At 32.6% G+C, this 20,027-nt stretch overlaps 3 protein-coding genes across 7 annotated transcripts; 2 read left to right on the top strand and 1 right to left on the bottom strand.

The window, feature by feature from the left end:
* The first annotated feature begins 1,015 nt into the window (after positions 1–1,015).
* On the top strand, positions 1,016–6,301 carry LOC121214490 (ADP-ribosylation factor-like protein 2). 5 transcript variants are annotated; one of them, XM_041088214.1, is made up of 8 exons: positions 1,016–1,492; positions 1,798–2,007; positions 2,410–4,471; positions 4,576–4,630; positions 4,724–4,834; positions 4,993–5,155; positions 5,336–5,416; positions 6,010–6,301. In XM_041088214.1, exons 4-8 carry the CDS (start codon positions 4,587–4,589, stop codon positions 6,118–6,120), a joined length of 510 nt encoding a protein of 169 aa, XP_040944148.1. In that variant the 5' UTR covers positions 1,016–1,492; positions 1,798–2,007; positions 2,410–4,471; positions 4,576–4,586; the 3' UTR covers positions 6,121–6,301. The 5 variants fall into 5 exon arrangements, 2 of the variants coding, with proteins under 2 accessions (XP_040944148.1, XP_040944152.1); XR_005910104.1 differs by lacking the exon at positions 4,576–4,630 and having other exon boundaries at positions 2,410–2,551; XR_005910105.1 differs by lacking the exon at positions 4,576–4,630 and having other exon boundaries at positions 2,410–3,279.
* Positions 6,302–7,612: 1,311 nt separating this feature from the next.
* On the top strand, positions 7,613–12,115 carry LOC107927387 (calcium-dependent protein kinase 24). Its single transcript, XM_016858437.2, has 8 exons — positions 7,613–8,240; positions 8,670–8,793; positions 9,485–9,628; positions 9,835–9,987; positions 10,547–10,662; positions 10,755–10,922; positions 11,016–11,249; positions 11,750–12,115. Exons 1-8 carry the CDS (start codon positions 7,722–7,724, stop codon positions 11,888–11,890), a joined length of 1,599 nt encoding a protein of 532 aa, XP_016713926.2. The 5' UTR covers positions 7,613–7,721; the 3' UTR covers positions 11,891–12,115.
* Positions 12,116–12,154: 39 nt separating this feature from the next.
* Positions 12,155–19,622, bottom strand: LOC107927453 (probable E3 ubiquitin-protein ligase ARI7). Its single transcript, XM_016858506.2, has 15 exons — positions 19,294–19,622; positions 18,408–18,532; positions 18,067–18,172; positions 17,864–17,954; positions 17,407–17,579; positions 16,932–17,036; positions 16,757–16,845; positions 16,149–16,256; positions 15,246–15,336; positions 15,063–15,152; positions 14,355–14,402; positions 13,560–13,631; positions 13,373–13,472; positions 13,142–13,268; positions 12,155–12,581 (listed from the first exon to the last, which is right to left on the bottom strand). Exons 1-15 carry the CDS (start codon positions 19,489–19,491, stop codon positions 12,380–12,382), a joined length of 1,725 nt encoding a protein of 574 aa, XP_016713995.2. The 5' UTR covers positions 19,492–19,622; the 3' UTR covers positions 12,155–12,379.
* Between the last annotated feature and the right edge of the window lie 405 nt (positions 19,623–20,027).

The raw sequence follows: 20,027 nt of genomic DNA, 5'->3' as shown, positions 1-20,027 counted from the left end.
AAACACTAATCTATAATCCTTAAAACACTAAACTCCTAAACCTTAAAAAATCTTAAACCGTAAACTATAACCCCTAAAATACTAAACCCCAAAAAACATCACGTGGATGTTGATGTACATCATATGTTAAATATTTTCTTATATAATTGTAAAAGAGATAGTATTAATTTTAAAATATTGAATTAATTATCATTATAGTTTAAGGTTTATGATTTAGGGCATATGGTTAAGGGTTTAAGGTTTACGGGTTACTATTTTAAGTTTTATAGATTATGGGCTTAGGGATTATGATTTAAGGGTTAGGGGTCTAGGATTAAGAGTTTATACTTTGGGATTTAGGGTTTAATTAATTAATGTTTTTAATTTATATGATAAATATTTTCTTATATAATTGTAAAAAAAGATAATATTAATTTAAAAATATTGAATCAATTAATCATTATAGTTTAGGGTTTACGATTTAGGGTATATGATTAAGGGTTTAAGGTTTATGAGTTACTATTTTAAGGTTCATGTATTATGGTTTAAGGGTTGGGGTTTAAAGTTTAAGGGTTAAGGGTTATGGGTTATGGGTTCAGGGTTAATGGTTTATATTTTAGGATTTTAGAGTTTAGAGTTTAGAGTTTAGGGATTAAGGGTTTAGATTAATTAGTGTTTTTAATTTATATATTAAATAATTTATTATATGATTGTAAAAGAGATAATTTTAATTTTAATATCTTAAAATTATGATTATAGTTTAAATTATTTAAGAGATAATAGATAAACTTTATATATATTAAATGATTTAGGATTTAAGGTCTACTTGATATTTGTTAAATGATAAAATTTTATACAACTAATTAATACTTTTATTTTAAAAAATATTTAATCTAAACCATTTGATATATTTAAATATTAGATTTAAAAAAACATTAACAAATAAATAACAACATTGATAACAAATAAAAATGACATACAAAAATAAAAATAAAATATAAAATAGAGATTAGTGGCGTTTTATGAAAAACGCTGCAAAAAATATGCAATAGCAGCGTTTTTTTATAAAATCGCCACAAAAAAATGCAATAAAAAAAGTGGCGCCCTTTTATCCCCAAATTTTCCCCCTGAAACCTCTAATTTCCCCCTAAATTTGGTCATACAACAAGCAGAGGATTATTTTGACTCAGTCATGGGAACCGCCGTGGATGAGTTCAGGCGATTCGAGGAAGAAATGGAACGTGAGGCAAAAGCTGAACTCAGTGGTGTTGATGATAATGCTGAGAAAGTTAAAAAATGGGGGATTTGATGGAAAAAGGTGCAAACATTGCGTCTAAGTTGTATGTTGAAGCTGTTATGAAATCTCCTCCGAGGACGACGATCACCTCTTCGACCTCGATTACAACCCTTACGCTTGAAAGCGCCCTCTCTCCTCACGCCTCGATCACGACGATTATGATGAAACCGATGAGGAGGAGGCTAATCGCCAGAAACTCTACCTAGCTCCGTATAGGTGCGTCTTTAATTTTGTTTTTTACCTCTTCTGGTTGGCGGCCGGAAGAACAAGAGACACAATGTGAACTGGATTTTGGGTTTAGAAAAATGTTGGAATAAAGAAATTATCCTTTTTCTTATCTTCTTTGCTGGAATGATTTGATAGCTTATTATTGTTATTATTTTTATCTTGAATTAAGTTTTAATCAGTTGCATGGTTCTGTTTTTCACTTGCTTGCTATAAAAAATCCGATTCATAGGGTTTTTGCCCCCCTTATTTGTATATATATTTTTTTTGCAATTATAAATTCCTTTTAATTTCAGATGGTGGAAAGAGGCTCAAAGAAGCGTTGCTGATGAAATAGTAGGCATTTTGTACAATGTGTTATCCAACTATGACAATGCCGATTCTGAAATTGTACTGGACTTGAGGAAGGAAGAGAGTTAAGGGACTAGGGTTAAGATGGACGAAGGGGTTTCAAGCCGTGAATATGCCTTGGTTAAGGAAGCATTGTGGCTGCGTACTCTTAAATGGTGAGGCAAGTTTGTTTCACAATGCTTTTACTGTTTCATTATCTAGTCTAGTAAGACTTACTGGAATGCTCCTGCTAGGAAATTTGCTAGACTGTAATAGAGAGATTTATGTTTCAGCTTTTTTTATATTTATTTAGTCTAATACTTCCGTACTACACCCTCCCTCCGTTTGATGTAGTATAGGTTTTGAAATAAACTAAAATCTTATCTAGCTGAAATAGTTTTGACCATTTTCTATGAATGTCTTAGTATGGCTGCCTTTGTTTCATGGAAAGCATTTTCTTGAATGTGTTATGATGGGGAATATGGTTTAGTGACAACTTATAGTACTTACCTTTTGTTTTCTAAGGAGATGTTGATTCTACAATCCTTTTTGAGTATTCGTGTGCTCGTCTTTTATAGGCATAATGACTCCAAAACGTCAGAGGAAAATGAGAGGTACTATTGTGTTGCTGAGGGTCAATCACAAGAAGTGTTTCCTTTGCAGATAAGGCTTTCTTTTTCACCAGGAACAAATTCATTGTTAGTAAAGATCAGTTTAAAGGTCATTTCCTTTTTCCAATCCCTTATTGCTTTTTTTTATGGGGTGTTTGTAACTGAGCTGCATGATTTTGGTCTGTGAATCAATGTTGTCTGTAACCCTTTTCCTCCTTTTTGTATTGTTTCATCTTATCGAATGATCCAAGACTGGTTGGAACAGGCTTTACAAAATCTGTCTAGGCCCCATTTTTTAAAAAATTCCACATGTTTCACCCTGTGATGAAAAATATTGGATTGGGTGAGTTAGGACTGAAATCGAGCCGAGCAGAGTGAGAAGTTTTGAGTAGAAGCTTTCTATGTCCAAGTTGTCATATTATGTCTTTTAGTGGTCAAATTTGTTTCACGTTGATTTTATAAATTTATTTTTTCGGTGTAAAAATATGTTTTCAGAACTTTGAAATTTTAGTTTTTAAAATATTTTTATAAAAAATAAATTAAAATAATGTAAGTCGAAGTGCGGAAAAATTGACAGTGACTTGATTAAGCTTGTTTGATACGCACTTTTTTCATAGAGAAATTATGAGTTTGAGAAATCCTGCAAATTACAGAAAGTCAAGAAGCCCAATTTTATAAAAGAGGGTCAGAAGCACTTAAATTTTCTCAACAAAACCTAAAATTGAAAAAAAAAATAGTCCCCCTTTGGATGTAACAGGGGCCAGGGCGTTTGAATTTGTAGTGCAAAAATTGGAGTAAGCTGAAGTGATGCCCAAATCTTGGATCTCCTCCATTGAGGTGAGATTTCCCAACTGACGGCAATATTTTCACTGGAGGGTTAAGCACCTGTTGCAGCAACTAGTGTTTATTCTTATCAAATGTACTCTCTTTTATCCATTTCTTTCTAACCTATTATATCATAAAATATTTTTTATACCTAATATATGTTATTTAAATATGCTAGATATTCTTAATATTTTGTATGTTAAATATTATTAAAAAAATACTTGTAAAATAATAGTCTAATGGACTTGGATCAATGAAAAATATTATGTAAATAAATAATTACATCACTAATAAAAATTCATATTACACATTATTACTTAATTAAAAATTATAAAGTAACATATTTTTAATAATTTTTAAAAAATGATATAACTTAAAAATTTTATTATATGCTAATTTTAGCTTAATGTCCTTAACAATAATTTTTCATCCTTATTTAGTTGCATTTGAATTCAAACATATATAATAATTGGCCTCTCTATTGAATTTAACTGGCCCAAAAATAACATGTTTGTATTATTGTGAACAAGCATTGCATGATACTTTTTGAGCATGAGCCCTTTTTTACTTGCAGACTGCAGTTGTTTTTATTCATCATTCATCCCATTATAGTACTTCCATTTGTCCTTGAACACTCATTATTTGCATCTTCTATCATATTGAGTTATGATATGCTGCTTGTAAAAATATAAATATAGTTACTAGAATATGGTGATGATCCAGTATTGATCTGTGGATCCATTTCCTGGCAGTGGAATATGGTTTTGGTTGGTGAAAACGCATGCTATCTGTAAAATATGTCAGGGATTGCATAAGCATAACTTAAGCATCATATATCTATATATGTGTTTTTATATTTATCTCACCTTAAACAGTGCCAACCTACATAGGTTAAGGTTTCTCTATTTTTGCTGTGATGCTATAATAGTATGTGCCTGCTTGGTTAATTAGGATAAACTGTGTGTTTAGAGAATGTGAGATTGTAAATCTTGTGTTTGGATCAAATTAGTAGCCTTTCTTTCTGTATTTATGGAAAAGTCAGTTTTGTACTATGATGTTAGATCTAATTTCAAGTTCATCATACTTATTATAGCCAACTCCGAAAATAAAATTAGGTATAAACACCCTAAGCTCAATTCATCCACCGTTTGAAGGTCCAAGATTGACTTGCCCTCAACAAAGTTTGGGATTAATATGCCGTTTGGTATTTATCATTATATTTATAATTTTGTAATATTTTATGTATCATTAATTTTAACAATTTATATTAATTAATTTATATTTCATATATAATTATATTAAATTAAGCATAATATTTCATGAAAATCAAGAGAAAAGAAAAGGAAATGCGAATCCTTATGGTGTAAGTTTCACATTTTTCTCTCCCTTCAATTTTTTTCTTCTTTTTGTTCATTCGATAATTTGTATTCATAATTATACCGAATTGTTGGCGCAGTGGGCTTGATAATTCAGGGAAGACCACAATTGTTTTGAAGATTAACGGAGAGGATGCAAGCGTAATTAGTCCTACTCTTGGCTTCAACATCAAAACCATCACATACCAGAAGTAAAACTTTCGCATTTTTTAACAATTTCTAATCATTAACTACCTGAGCTCACCAAGTGTTTGAAAATAAAAATTTTTGGGTTGTTTCTTTTTGTAGTTTTCTTCATTATATTTATGATTTGTAATGTTGAATTAGATTTGATTTTGGGTTTCGGCAGATATACTCTGAATATATGGGATGTAGGTGGTCAAAGAACTATAAGATCATATTGGAGGAACTATTTTGAGCAAACAGATGGTTTGGTTTGGGTTGTTGATAGCTCAGATCTTAGAAGATTAGATGATTGCAAAATGGAACTGGATAATCTTCTAAAGGAAGAGGTAAGATGTTAATTTGACTTGTTTTTTTCCCCATCAAATGCACGTCTTATATTCATTACAGTGAAGCTATCCATCTTACTATAACAGTTTTAGGTTGCTGCAATAAATATTAGAAAACGAAACCTTGCAAGCTAATGCCGTGCAATGTAAACTGTGGCTTATGCTTTCTTTGTGTTGCAGAGGTTATCAGGAGCATCCTTGTTGATACTAGCAAACAAACAAGACATAAAAGGTGCTCTTACACAAGCTGAAATTGTTAAAGTAAGATTACTAGTTGATAATTAAGTACTTACTTCAGCTTGTTAATTTTTTAATTTCGTTGTCTTTGTCTATGTTTGTTAGACTGCAAAATCGTGAATGCAATGTTTAGTTCTTTATTTGAAGACATCAAATTTGGTTTCATTTTTGAAGAGTCAAGTCCCTGCTTACCTTTAAATTTGCCCCTCTAGTTAAAATTTTTTAATTATGTGCTCTATTGCATGCTGGCTGATCTTTAAAATGATGTTAAGGATATCCTTTTTTTCATTAGCAGACATCATGCAATATTTTAACTAATACTATTAGCATTTATCATATGCTTTTTACATGAATCCGTATGGTTTTTGGGTTTTATGGAAGTTTGTATCTCTTAAACTGGAATAACAACCATCAGTATGAGTTTCTATTAATGTGCTCTAGATATGAAATCAAATTGTGTTGAATTATATTGTAAAACCACCGGGAAATGTTTGTGTCCTCTTAATATCAAACTTTAGAGTCTAGAATCTAGGCACCTCGGTGTGGATAATAGATTGTAACTAGATTTATCTGCCAAAGTGACAATGAATCTGATCATTTGGTTTTGCATCCTTTAGATATTGAAGGTGCGGCAAGGATTCAATCCCTTCAAGCTGGAAAAGCCAAGGCTTAGCACTTCTTCAAGTGGAACGTTATTTAATGTTGCATTCCTTGGTCATTCATCTTAGTCGGAACTTGAATTTTGTGTTATGAAAACAGGGTTTGTGTACTAGCTTCTTTAACCATGATGGTTAATTATTACGAGTTTTGTAGCTTCTTTTATAATTGGCTGAGTTAATATAGATTAGATGAGCTGTGAGGTAGAATGCCCATTTATTTAAACATAATATTTAAATTCATTAATTTTTATATTTAGTTTTAAAGTTAAAATTTTAATAGAAAATTTAATTTAATTAATATTTTTTTATTTATCCTTAAAAGTATATAGTTTAAAGTTTAAATTTCAAAAATAAAACATAATATAATATTAATCATAGAAAATAAATATTGTTTAATTAAAATATATTGTTTAAAGGTTATATTTTTTAGTGGCGTTTATGTGAAAAGCGTCGCTAACGGTCTGTTCTATAGCGGCGTTTGTGAAAAAAGTGCCACTAAAAGTCATGGTCTTTAGCGGCGAGTCTAAGAAAAATGCCGCTAAAGGTCCTGGTTTTTAGTGGCGTTTTTTTTAAAAAAACGCCACTAATTTTTGCGGCTTTGCATATAGCGACATTTTTTGCGGCGCTTGGAAAAGCGCCGCTAAAGGCAAAAAAAGGGCTAAAAGTCTGTTTTCTTGTAGTGTCAAGACTATTCGTCTTAACCAGTAGCCTCAGTCAATCAAGATGTCTAAACCATCTAAGATGCCCCACAATTAAACATCGAACACTGAATAACTCCCTAAGAATTTGTTAAAGCCAAAGATCCAATTCCCAACTTGGTCTCACACACTTCCTCTTAGTGAAGCAGAGTCATCATCAAACATTACAGAACCATTAGTATTCAAGTAGAGTTAATTATACTTATATGTTATTTATTATTTTTAACCTTCAAAAAATTGTGCTTATGTGTTATTTATTCACATTTAATTAGAGTTAATTTTCTTACCCTTTGGTTAAAATACATCTTTTTTTGAAAGGATAAAAAATTGTATATGATTTTTTTTATCTTTTTAATAAAACCTTAATTATCATTTATAGCTCAATTGACATGGGCATTATCGCTAATGCAGGAGGACGTGGGTTCAAATACACTGTAGCATATTATCCTCTTATTTATGGGTTATGGATAACTCTAGGCATGCTCCCAAAAAGAGCAGATATATATGATACAAATTTATAATGAGATTATTCAAAAAAATACTTAAATATTAATTTAGATTGGCACCATTAATAAAAATATATATTACAAAAAGGGAAAAATCCTAGATTTTAGAGGTTCTAGTAATAAAGCATTAAAATCTCAAAAATTAAGTGTAATTAATGATAAATAGAATCTGTATTTAAACTGTCTTAAGAAAATGAGGAGACAAATCTAACAAAAACCAATTAACTCAATTTTCTTCTAAAATATAATTCAAAATAAACCAAATTTGGTCTCTCTTTTTTTCTCTCCCTCAGTTTCTTTGCTAGGGTTTACATTTTCTTTCCATCCAAACAAAAAAAAAATCTTTCTCCTTGTTTCCTATGGGATATTTTATAACCTAAAACATCATTAAAAAATCAACCCTAATCCACTCAATTTTCATTATAATTATCATAATAATAATAATAATAATAATCTTTTCCATCCCATGGGAAGTTGCGTCGCTAGACCGTCGAAACTTATAGGAGTAAGAAAAGGTGACTACCCAAAATCAAAATCTAGTCGACCATATTTCAACTCGAAATGTTCACGGAAATCGAAGAGCTTGCGGACGAGTAACAACAAGGTTCTGAAAAATCCATTAGAAGAGAACATCTTGCATAAATACGAGATCGGGAATGAATTGGGGAGGGGTGAGTTTGGGATAACTTATCAATGCTTTGAGCTTGAAACTGGGGAAGCCTATGCGTGCAAGAAGATATCGAAGGCGAAGCTAAAGACGGATATTGACATCGAAGACGTACAAAGAGAAGTCGAGATCTTAAGGCTTTTGCCTAAGCATCCGAATTTGGTGAGTTATAAGGATGCTTTTGAAGATGATGAAGCTGTTTATCTTGTAATGGAGCTTTGCCGTGGAGGTGAACTTTTTGATAGAATCGTCGCTAAAGGTCATTATACGGAGCGAGCAGCTGCTAAAGTTATTAAAACTATTTTGGAGATTGTTAAGGTAATATCATTCGTCACTAAATCATTTTCTCCGTCACCAAATCTTTTGTTTCGTCGCTAACTCTTTTTTCTTTTATTGTTGATATTTAAAAATAAATTAATCAGATATTATAGATATAATTAAAAATACCAACATTTTTCATTACATACAGAGGAAGTATCAATTTGTATAATTTTACATTTTTTTATTATTTTTTTAATATTTTAATAAATTCTAATCATACTCGTTGCCCAGATTGATTAAGAGAATAGTAAATTTATATGAAAATCAAAAGAAATATGCAAAATTTTGGCCTGAGTTTTTAAAATTATAAACTAATCTTTTTTAATTATGTTCCAATGTGGAAATTAATTAATTTGAAGGACATGTAATAATAAAATAGATTAATTAATATAAATTTAAAAAATTAGTGATAATAAATTGTGGCAGGTGTGCCATGAACATGGAGTTATACATAGGGATTTAAAACCAGAGAATTTCTTGCTGGCTGATGAAAGCGAGACTGCACCAATTAAAGTAATTGATTTTGGTCTCTCCATTTTCTATGAACCTGGTAAATTTTTTTATTTGTCTTCGATATTTATGTGTTATATATATATAGATAGATTTATTTACGATCTATGCTTTATTATTTAAATTTAAAAATATATGTTTATCCATAAATGGAAATTCAAGTTAACCTTGTTGAAAATTCTTATTCAAACCCAATTCAATACAGGTTAAGATTGTTCTTTCCGACCTTTAAACATGTCTATTGTGAGGGTACGAACTTGTATGATTTTTTTTAATTTACACTTGTATTAATTACATATCGAACTCCTACATATGTTAGCGCTAAAGGGGTAGACAAGGACTTTGGCTCTCCAGAATGGAAAAAAAATATTCTATAAGGTTCAAAATTTTAAGTGAATTTAATAGATAAAATTTCATTTGATCCCTTAAATTTTAAATTTCAATTCTAACCCTTCAAAAAAGAAAAGTTTATTTTTTCAAGAAATCGGTTATATATGTTGAGATTCAAGTTTTTCTGAATCTAAACTCATGAAATGTGAATCTATTTGTTAAGTTCGACTAAGTAAAACTTCGAGTCTAAGAAAAGACTTAGTTAATCAGTATTATTGTAAAAATTATAAGAAAATATTCAATTCACATCGATTTCAATTTCAATTTAAATCGGGAAAGACATTGACCTTTCATAAAAAAAAATTTAATATTAAGATAATTGATATGGCAATGGATGGCAGGTGAACGTTTCAGTGACATAGTGGGAAGTCCATATTACATGGCTCCAGAGGTTCTAAGGCGAAATTATGGGAAAGAAATTGATATTTGGAGCACTGGTGTCATCCTTTATATCCTCCTCTGTGGCGTTCCTCCCTTTTGGGCTGGTATTTCTATTTCCTTTTTTTTGTTAATATTAGTGACGGAAAGTCGATTCCGTCAATAAAAATCTACAACCCTGAAAATAATACCGACCCATTGAAAAATCCATCAACTTTCGACGGACAACACTTATTCTCCTAATAGAATCGGCCTTCGCTCGATATAAATAGATGTATGCGTATTGAAAAAACAATAAATTGAATTGGTGCAGATACTGAAGAAGGAATTGCCCGTGCAATAATAAGAGGGGTGATAGATTTTGAAAGGGATCCATGGCCTAAAGTTTCAGCTGAAGTAAAGGACCTTGTTAGAAGCATGCTTGATCCTAATCCCTACACTCGCATATCCCTTCAAGAGGTGCTTGGTACGTTTATTCTTTATTGCATGCGAGGATAATCTAATATCATGGTCATTATTTTTACTATGATTCAAAGGTGAACCGTTGTTTATTCTTTAGTGCAATGTGATACACTTCATTGTAAGAGTTGAAATGAACAAGTTTCAGTACATCTGAACCCTATTTTGTTTCGATTCTTTATTTTTCTTGAAGTAGGTCGTAACCGACACTTGTGTCTAACATCTATTTGGTCATGAGTAAGTTTGGCTTTTGGGGGTTCAAGACATTTGGATTTAAGGATCATGATTTTTATTTCGGACCATTATGTGTTTGGATAATTTCGAGTTCATGTTTTTATGAGTCACTAGTTCAAGTCATTTTGGGTTAGGGTTGTTTCATGTTAAGATTATTTTAGGTTCGGATTAGTTTTGAATTCAAGATAAGTGGAATTCGAGTCCATTTGAGTTCAATTGTTTATTTTTATGATCAAATCAAATTCAGATTAAAACTAACAAATTTACCCATATCCGACACTCATACTTGAAATCCGAGTAGCTAACATGATTCCTTTATTTGTTTTATGAAGAACATCCATGGATACAAAACTTGCAAAATGCTCCAAACTTCAATCTAGGAGAAAATGTGGGAGCAAGGATTAAGCAGTTCTCACTAATGGGCAAGTTCAAGAAGAAAGTTCTAAGGGTAAGCCTCTCAAAATAACACCTTCCCTAAGTGTTTGAATCGGTAATATCCAAAAGCGCTAACAAAACGTTCATTTTGTACTACTCTTCCAGGTGGTTGCCGACAACTTGCCGAACGAACAAATCGATGTGATTATCGAAATGTTCAACATGATGGACACCGACGAGAATGGATACTTGTCGTTCGAGGAATTAAGAGACGGACTTCAGAAAATGGGTCACTCTGTTGGTGATCCCGCTGTCCGGATGTTAATGGAAGCAGTAAGTTGCTTTTTTTTTAATTATTATTACAGTTGCGGACATAATCAATAGTAAAAGAATATCAACTGAAACTCGAGTTTTCTGTGGAAAAAGGCAGACATCGATGGGAATGGGACACTGAGCTGTGAGGAATTTGTGATAATGGTGGTTCATTTGAAAAGGATAGGGAACGACGAGCATCTAGCACAAGCTTTCAATCACTTTGACAAGAACCAAAGTGGTTATATCGAATTTGAAGAATTGAAAGAAACTTTAATGCAAGATGACCCTGGTCCCAACAATGAACAGCTCATTAAGGATATCATGCAAGATGTTGACAAGGATAAGGTTCTCCTTTTCAACTCAACTTTTTCTATGCAAAGAATATTATTAAAAAATGGAGGAAAAAGTAAGATATTATGCTCTCAAACTACTTTAGGTTGAACTTGGCAAAAAAAACAAAACTCTAATTTGATTTAATCATTGTCAAAGTCGTGATATTAAATAAAAGCCAAAATTAAGTGTCTTAATTCTTTAACTTGAGCATAGATAACCAAGTTTGGAATCGAATATGAGAATTAGTTCACCTTTTACAAAATGAGCAAGATGAATCTAGCCTCGAGTTAGCTTAACTTAGTTACACCCCCAATAATAGATGTTGAACCAACTAAAAACCTGATTACACCTGAGTTTTAAAAACAACTAACTTTGAATGCCTAAAGATTCCAACTTAAGCTCAATTTTCCAAACCCACTAAGCTAAACATGAGTCCTAAGATTCATACAATGTTTGATTGTTTTATGACTTTAAGATATTTGGTTGAATTGGCTCTTTCCAATTTTTTGTAGGATGGTCGAATCAGTTACCAAGAGTTCAAGGCAATGATGCTAACAGGCATGGACTGGAAAATGGCTTCTCGCCAATATTCTAGAGCATTGATAAATGCAGTGAGTATCAAAATATTAAGACAGTCTGGCCAACTAAAATGACAGATCTAGGCCCCAAATTTCCAAAATTTTCAATTGATTTCTTCATCTGTAAATTATTGTTTGAACCCCCGATTCTTTTAACTGATCATATGTTTCAGCTTTATTTTTATTCTAAAATTTGTCCTACCATGAGCTCTAAAGTGAATCTTAATACTACAAATTGTACAAGAAACAAGGTAAATGTATTATTTTTCATATATATATATATACTAACATATATGTTTGCATTCAAAGCTGATAAACCATGGAACATAATACCATAAGTCAAGAAGAAAAGCAAGTTGGCAGGTTATATATATGGTAATATGTCGTGTATATGTATGTGTACATATATTATATAGATATAGATATAGATATAGATATCGATATATACATCAAAAGAGCACACTTGCGTTATACAGTAGGCTCCACCGACAAATAGACTTGTATTTTTCGCACACCAACAATTTATGGAATGTGGAAACTAGAAGGGAGAGCAGGGTTACAAGACTAATTACTTGTATCATCTACATTTCTGCCGGAACCACCAGATTTAGAACTCCCTTTTCCCCTGCCCCCTCTTGTCTTGCTAGTCCCACCCGTATTTTTCGAGCTCGTTGTCTTACTGCAGGCAGCTGCAGCCTGGGAATCGACATCTGCCAGGCCATTCTCAAGTGCTCTAACCAAATTCTCAAAGTAATTTTTTGTCACACTGTAAAAGAGAAATGCAGCAGAATTTGAATCAGAAAACACGTTCACAATCATTCCAGATCCAGTTACTCGAGGAACAATTTGACTAAACGTGGTTAAATGTACAAGAAAAAAGCTCAATGTCGAGAGTAGTGCAAAGAAGATAAACAAATGGAGTAAGACAGACAAACAAGTGTAAAAATTCAAAAGCAAGAGAGAAAATAAATAATGAATAATTCATGAGCCCCTCCGAATGTAAACAAGATAGGTTTCATTTTTATTCCCTACTGATTCAAGATTGGAAAAATAGAGACCCAGATTAACCAAGAACTATGTTACTTGGATAGCTGGATACGGGTGTGAATGCCGAATACTGGTATGCATGCAGGACTGTTAAATTTTTTTTTTTTTATTTTTCCGTGTATTTGGAATATTCTTGAAGGGTCATATCCTCATACTGATGTCTAAATGTGTGACACAGCCACACAAGTGCTCAAAAAAAATGAATAGTAGCAAAATTGCCCAACAATTTTGTTCAATACAAACACCAAGTCAGTGGTTCACAAGTAAACATAAACATACCTAGTTAGCCCAGCTAACTTTGCACGAAAGTCATCAAACTCCTTTGATGGGCCATCACCGGTAACAAATTTATTTAATTCCTTCTCAGCACACTGATGAAGCCTTTCCAAGCCTGACTCCGCCTCCCCTAAACAAAATGCAATATAGGTCATAGTATAACAATCCATTTAAAAAAATAAATTTCTGAACATATGTATTTCGTCCAAGAATTCTTTTGAAATCTGCATATACCTTGAAGGTACTCAAAAAACTGTCTCTTAGCATGCTCATGCTCTGGAAGGTAATATCCATATGCATAAGTCCATTTGAGAACTCGTCTACATTCAACTATCTGCAACATTTGACACATCACAAAACGTGAATTGCCTATTTTTCTGAGAAAAGGATAGCAGATGATGCTTGAATGACTATCATTTACCTGAAGCCATGCTTCTGTTATAAACTTAAGTTGAGACTCGGGAGTGCATTGCAAGTCACTAAGCTTCTCAAGCTGATAAAATTAAAGAAATTTTCTCAGAAATTAATACATATTAAAAGAAGACAACAAAAAGCTATGTCAGATGGTACTGATGTAGCTATGAGGTCATATCAGTTTTGATGACAATATGGAACCATCTTAAAGCTGATTTCAAACAAATTGAACCCCCGCTGCAGAACTTCCAAGCACAACCAACCATCTGGAAAGATGCTTCAAATAATTCGTAGGAGCATCATCATTGTTATAGATGATTCTAATAGTTCATTTGGAAGGAAAGAATCGGAAGAAAAACTTTTAATCTAACAATTGAAGTAAAATAATAGCACACGTTGTTACAAATCTCAACTGTAATATTACTCCTCTTTTCCACCCTCCCCAAAAAACATAGCAGTAAGCCAATAAGTGTTATTACAACACAATTCCTTCAAGGAACTATTTCAAACAACAATAATTTGAGAGCATAAGCTAAACTCCAGAAAAAAGTAAAGTTTTTCATTCTATAGTGAAAACTCCAAAATATCATTTTTAAGTGCTGCTTTTGTTGAAAATTAGTTTTTAAACTTCACTCAAAGAAAAAAACATCAGAAGCAAGTTTACTTGACAATTGAACCAGCTAACTGAGCCACAATGATGAAGGTATAGAACCACAGCAAAATAATACTGTTAAAGAAAGAATTAAAGAAGGATACCAAGATGCACATCTAAAAATTAAAAAGAGAGGTGGTAAGAACTTACATGCACGGTTTGCATTTGATGTAAATCTGCAAGAGCCTTCTGTCTTGACTGCAAATAGGAATTTTCAGGTTATGCAAATTTGTTGACAGCAAAATTCAATATTTCACCCACAATAATCAGGAAAAGGAAACAAAAGAGAAAGCTAAGATAAACCAAACATAGAATTATATAACATCCTAAATGATATTTCAAAAAAATGCCAACTCATTGTTTTCTACTAAAGCTATCAACTTTCTCTACATATACTTGCCAAGCTGCCAATAGAATATAGTTACTAGTTACTCCAAATGAAGCAGAAGATAGGATCTTCTATTCATGTGCAATATCAAAGGTGGCACATCAAAGAGCAAAAGTCTCAAGTGTGCCACTTTTATGTGAAAATATAAGCAGATAATGACTCTTATGTATCTAGGATAACAAAGGCCTAGCATTCACATTGTTTTCTTCCCTACTTTCCCCTCTTCATCACCTGCTGTATCTTTTACATGTAATAAGTTGCTGGCTCATATAAAACTTAAGAAATTCTTGGCATGTCAAACACCATTGTTAGATACATAGGCATATAAAGGCTCATGTTTCTCATGAAACATCTAGGATTTTGAGTCAGTAATACAATTTTAAAGCAGATAAAATCCTATAGGTTTTTATTTAAGAAAATACTAAAGAAGAAGAAATTTCTTGAGGGTTTAGGGTAAGACTTCAAAGTACCAATTGATTGCTTGCCCAACGTTCATAATAATGGGTGTATTTCTCCAAGGAGTTCTTTGCCATTTCTCGCCTTCTTTCAGCCTCATCATACTGCAAGCAATAATAGAATCATGAGTCACCAGCCCAACACTTAAGCAGATTGTAAAAAACCAACGACCAATAACACATTATTAGTCTCCATACCACACCCTCTTGCTTAGCAGCTTCATAACGATTACAAGCATAGAAACCACCAGTTCTCTCACCATGTTCTGCCCATGCACCAAGGCATAACCTGCATTTACATAAATTGAAATCATACGCAGATTACTAATGTTTCATAAAGAGAGATACAGCAGATGAAGACTTTAATTCTTTCCCAATCTTTTCTGTAATATGCTCTTAGAAATTTTGTGTTATTTATAATGAATTTTGAGTAGATTATTTTTCAGGAACAGGATCAAAATTTCAGCAAATAATGCACCTGCAGTAATAATTTAATGTTACTTCAAGAACTTCATATTATTCTACAAGTTTAAGCCTATTTTATCCAATACCAGGAATTTTAGTTAGTTAGATTACGGGTTAGATTCTTTTTTTCTTTGAAGAAGGGCTAGATTCCCATTATGAATCGTAGTCCCAGTAAAATTTAAGGGTAGCCTTGGATTCTTTGTTAATCTCCACATTTTGGTAGATTCTTAATCAACAAAGGTACAGAAATAGAAATTAATGTAATCTTTAATCAACTGGTTACAAGTTATTAATGCATTGGTTCCAAAATTTTTCTTCTCCTCTCATTTTGTATTCTTCTCTCTTTCTCCCTCCCCCTACTTATTTTTTGTTCAAGTATTCTCGGCTTACCATTTACAGCACACCATCCAGAATTTCCAGCAATCTTTTCCCTCAATTTCAATCTACTTTTGAGACTTATGATTGAATCAAACCTTGCTTGATCCCTGTATCCTAGCCCTTAATCCTACCTTAAAACCACTAGCTCCAACCCTACCCGCTATAAACTCTTAGTAGACAGAGTGAAAAACTACCCCAAATATGTCTCATATGAAGCAGTTCCTTTTGTCTTGGATCAACAAAGGATTTGAAGCTTACCAGCAAAACTCAAATTTACAAGGCGGTGTACATGTCATGTGCATACACCCTTGGTTCTTTTCAATTGGCCGCTTGCATTTGGGGCAAGGCTTGGAGTTAGCTAGTATCCTGAACATAACATCCAACAAAAATGGTAAACAAGAAAGCAAGATTTTCCACCATATTCTATCCAAGCTAACAAGAGAAGAGATTATTTAAACAAATTAATGGGGTTATATGTGGAAAAGGGTAAAACTAAGAAGACTGTTTTTGTAATGAAATGAATTTATTAAAAAGTAGTTGCACTCAGTCACATCAAAGTTTATTTAAAGTATCGCTAGTAAAATGAAAATGAACCTAGAAGATAACCTAGTTTATATACCTCCATCTCCCGTTTCACCTTTGCTTAAGAAAATAAAGGACTGGAAAAATGTGGGCATATAGGAACTCAATACAAAAGAAGAAAAGATGTTTTGTATAGAACCTTTTTTTATTTCTCTAAATAACCAATATGAATAGCATATGTCAAACCTTAGAAAAACAGCTGTAGCACTTCATTCTAGAATTAGATTAATGCATATAGATCTAGAATAAAAAATTCATCTTGTAGGTGTGAACCATATCTTTACCAGTTCATGTTTTCTGACTCTGCACTATTCTTCAAAATCCACTTTGCCACAGTCTCGCAGTCAACAGGGCGATGAGCTTCTTCAGTACACTGAGACCAGGATTTGGCATAACTTAGATACCCATTAGAGTGTAATGCCCATGGAATCAAATTATAATATAAAAGTCAGGACTTACATTCCAACAAAAGCTAAATGCGCAGTTGCAGGAGACATCAAAATTTCCACTGCCAACGGTAAAATCAACAGCATATTCACACCCCGGAGCAGGACACCACTTGGTCTACCAGTGAGCATGAACAAAAGAAGCAATAAGGACAAGAATGGTAAGAAGCAAAAAGACAAACCCCATCAAACCTAAAGGAACCAGCAATTCATGCTCATTTATCCATTGCATGCATGGCACAAGTGGCAAACCAGATTGGACACTTGCATGCATGCATACATGCACCAAGAGGAATCCACCCAATTGTCCATTGTTGGCATGCACACAAATTCATATTACTGATGACTACTTTAAAATTAAAGAGGGGGGGGGGGGGAATCATTCTTTATATCATAATAGCATATCTCAAGATGCCTACTTTAAGGGGGGAAAGAATCATCCATTGTATAATAACGGCATATCTCAGGGTTTTAACTACAAAGCATACCTTCCTGTTGTCTTCAACATAAGACCTAAGTAGGTAACGAGAATATTTTTCTTTTTCTTCTGAAGTTGCCAATTTATTGATCATATCTTTGCCAACAGCAGCATTACAAGATGGATCTGGACACCTAAGTGATAAACATCCAGGACCATCATAAATGGTCGTGGAAATGTAACCTACGATGATAAATCAAACATAGCAACAACAATATAAGTTTCCATGCCAAAAAGCATAATAAAAGACAATCATAAAATACTTCGAAAAAACAAAGCACGCAGAATTTAGTATTTAGCAACACAATATACGAAAATTAAAACATGGATAACCAATACCAAATGATGGTACATTATTAAGGAAATATCCATCAGAACTGTTAATTTCAAAGAATTTGAAAAACAGTTACAACTATCACTTGGATTAGTAGAAAATTAACCTATCAGACAAAGCATATGAGAGATACCTCGCCAGCAAGAAAGGCAAAAGGGATGACCACAAGCAACTGAAGTAATGTTGTCACGCAGGAAAGATTCAAAACAGATCCCACAAGTAAGCTGATCAGAAAGCAACAAGATGTGTCACAGGTAGGTAATTCACAAAGATAAACAACTAGAAAAGAAAAAGTTTCTAAAAGAATAAGGAAATCCATAGATCTGTAAAGCTTACTTCTTTAGCATTGGACACTTGAACAGTTGGTCTCTCCAACAATCCAACAGATTGCCGTACTCTTCCTTCATCAGCAAACCATTCATCATGCACTTTACTGACACTCCTGCTATGCCAACCATGTTCAGGAAAACAAGTTTCTGAAAACTAGTAATAGAAACAGAGTAACATGAATACTAAGAGCAACCTAAAGCAGCCACATCCACCTTTCCAAAAAAGCAGAATTGCTCACTTGCTAACAAAAACTAATACTTAAAACAAAAGACAGATGCAACCTCGGCATTTGAGAAATATACCAGCTCCCACCAAAAGAACAGAAGAATGAAGAACAAACAAATTACCAATTATAGTATCGGAGCAAAATGGTTGCATCAACTCTTGATATTGAAAGAACAGTAGAAACCTTAGAAATATCATCCTCCTGTCGTTGTTTTATATCTGCTTCCTTCAAAACAGTATAACTTAGCTGAAACAGCAAATGAAAACAAGTTAATAATGGTAATAGAGCTGGAAATACTTGTATCAAATTTAATGCATAATGCTTTTGGTCTTCCAAACTTCGAATTTGAAGCCTAGTAATTCTACTATCAACTAGAAAGAATTTAGAGCAAGTAATTAATGCCCACTTTCAGTTTTCTTCATCATTAACAACACAAACCCTAAAATCAAACCTCGAAACTATTTAACCGTTCGATCAAAATCGAGATGTAACCAAGAACTAACTTACCAAGAACTATTTCACCATATAGAACCATGTTAAGCCAATAGATCCCTCTTTATTGATGGTAACTACCAAATTCCTTGCAAAACTAAATAAAACTCTTTTCCATCATTCTACAACTGATCTGATCAGCAGAAGGATATAAATTTCCAAACATTGCCAAGAATTTTCCTCTTCTTTTTTTCCCTTTTTTCCCACTTGCCCTATTATCTAAATTCCCCTCCTTGCTAATATCAATTCCAGGCGTTGCCGCCTCCACTTTATCAACTAATTTCACTAAAAATTCTACCTTTCCGCTCTTATTTTCTCTAAATTATCTATTTTTCAAAATCAAAATATCCGTAATTCCATGGAATTTATATTTAGTAGCTTCAAATTCAATAAAACACTAAAAATTAAACGAACTCAAAACAGAGCCTCTTTTTCTTTCTTTCTTTCTAAGCTATAAAAAAAGCACTTTTTCTTTTCTTTTTTTGGAATTGAAGAAGAAGATCAAAAAAGATAACCTGAGGGCGACGAGAAACGATGGCATCTTGATCATCATCGTCGTCATCTTCAAGTAAGCCGTAATCATTGTCATCGTCGAAGTAATAATCGTTATCGTTATCATTGGGGTCGTCGTCGTAACAATAGCTCAAATCGCCGCTGTAGAAATCATCTTCCATGGAAACCGAGTCATCAATCATATCGTCTTCCGATTCCATCACTCGAATAAACTAAAAACGGAAAGGTTTGTTTGGATGGAGAGAAAAAAAGGAAAAAATATATATATAAAGCTTAGGTGAAAAAACGAGAACGAAAATTTTGTGAGGAAAGTTTTAATTGAATTAGGTGTAAAGGAAGAGATGTAGACTCAAACAATTTATATTTATTTGGTTACTTTATTTATTACTATTTACCTTTTTTTGGTAAATATCACGTATGTTACAGTTTACACAGTAAAGTAAATAAAGTTACTAATGGACTCGGCTCGGTTCGGTTCGGTTCGGTTCGGAATTGATTTTAAAAATGTTATAATTTTCTGAAGTGTTGCCCGTTGATTCTTTCGGAAAATTGTGAAGTGTTATTTGTCGAGAATTGATGGTTTTTTAAGACATTTGGTATTATCTGACTCTGTTATTCAGTAGGGGCGAAGAAAAAAAACTGTTTTAGGGGATTAGAGATGAATCATAATTTTTTTCGAAATTGAAGTGCAAATTTATCATTATACTAAGGTATAATTTTTAAGATTTTGAAGGAG

This window comes from Gossypium hirsutum, chromosome A02 (assembly GCF_007990345.1).
Source record: "Gossypium hirsutum isolate 1008001.06 chromosome A02, Gossypium_hirsutum_v2.1, whole genome shotgun sequence".
Classification (NCBI taxonomy): Eukaryota; Viridiplantae; Streptophyta; class Magnoliopsida; order Malvales; family Malvaceae; genus Gossypium; species Gossypium hirsutum.
This window is presented reverse-complemented; position numbering and strand designations above follow the sequence as displayed.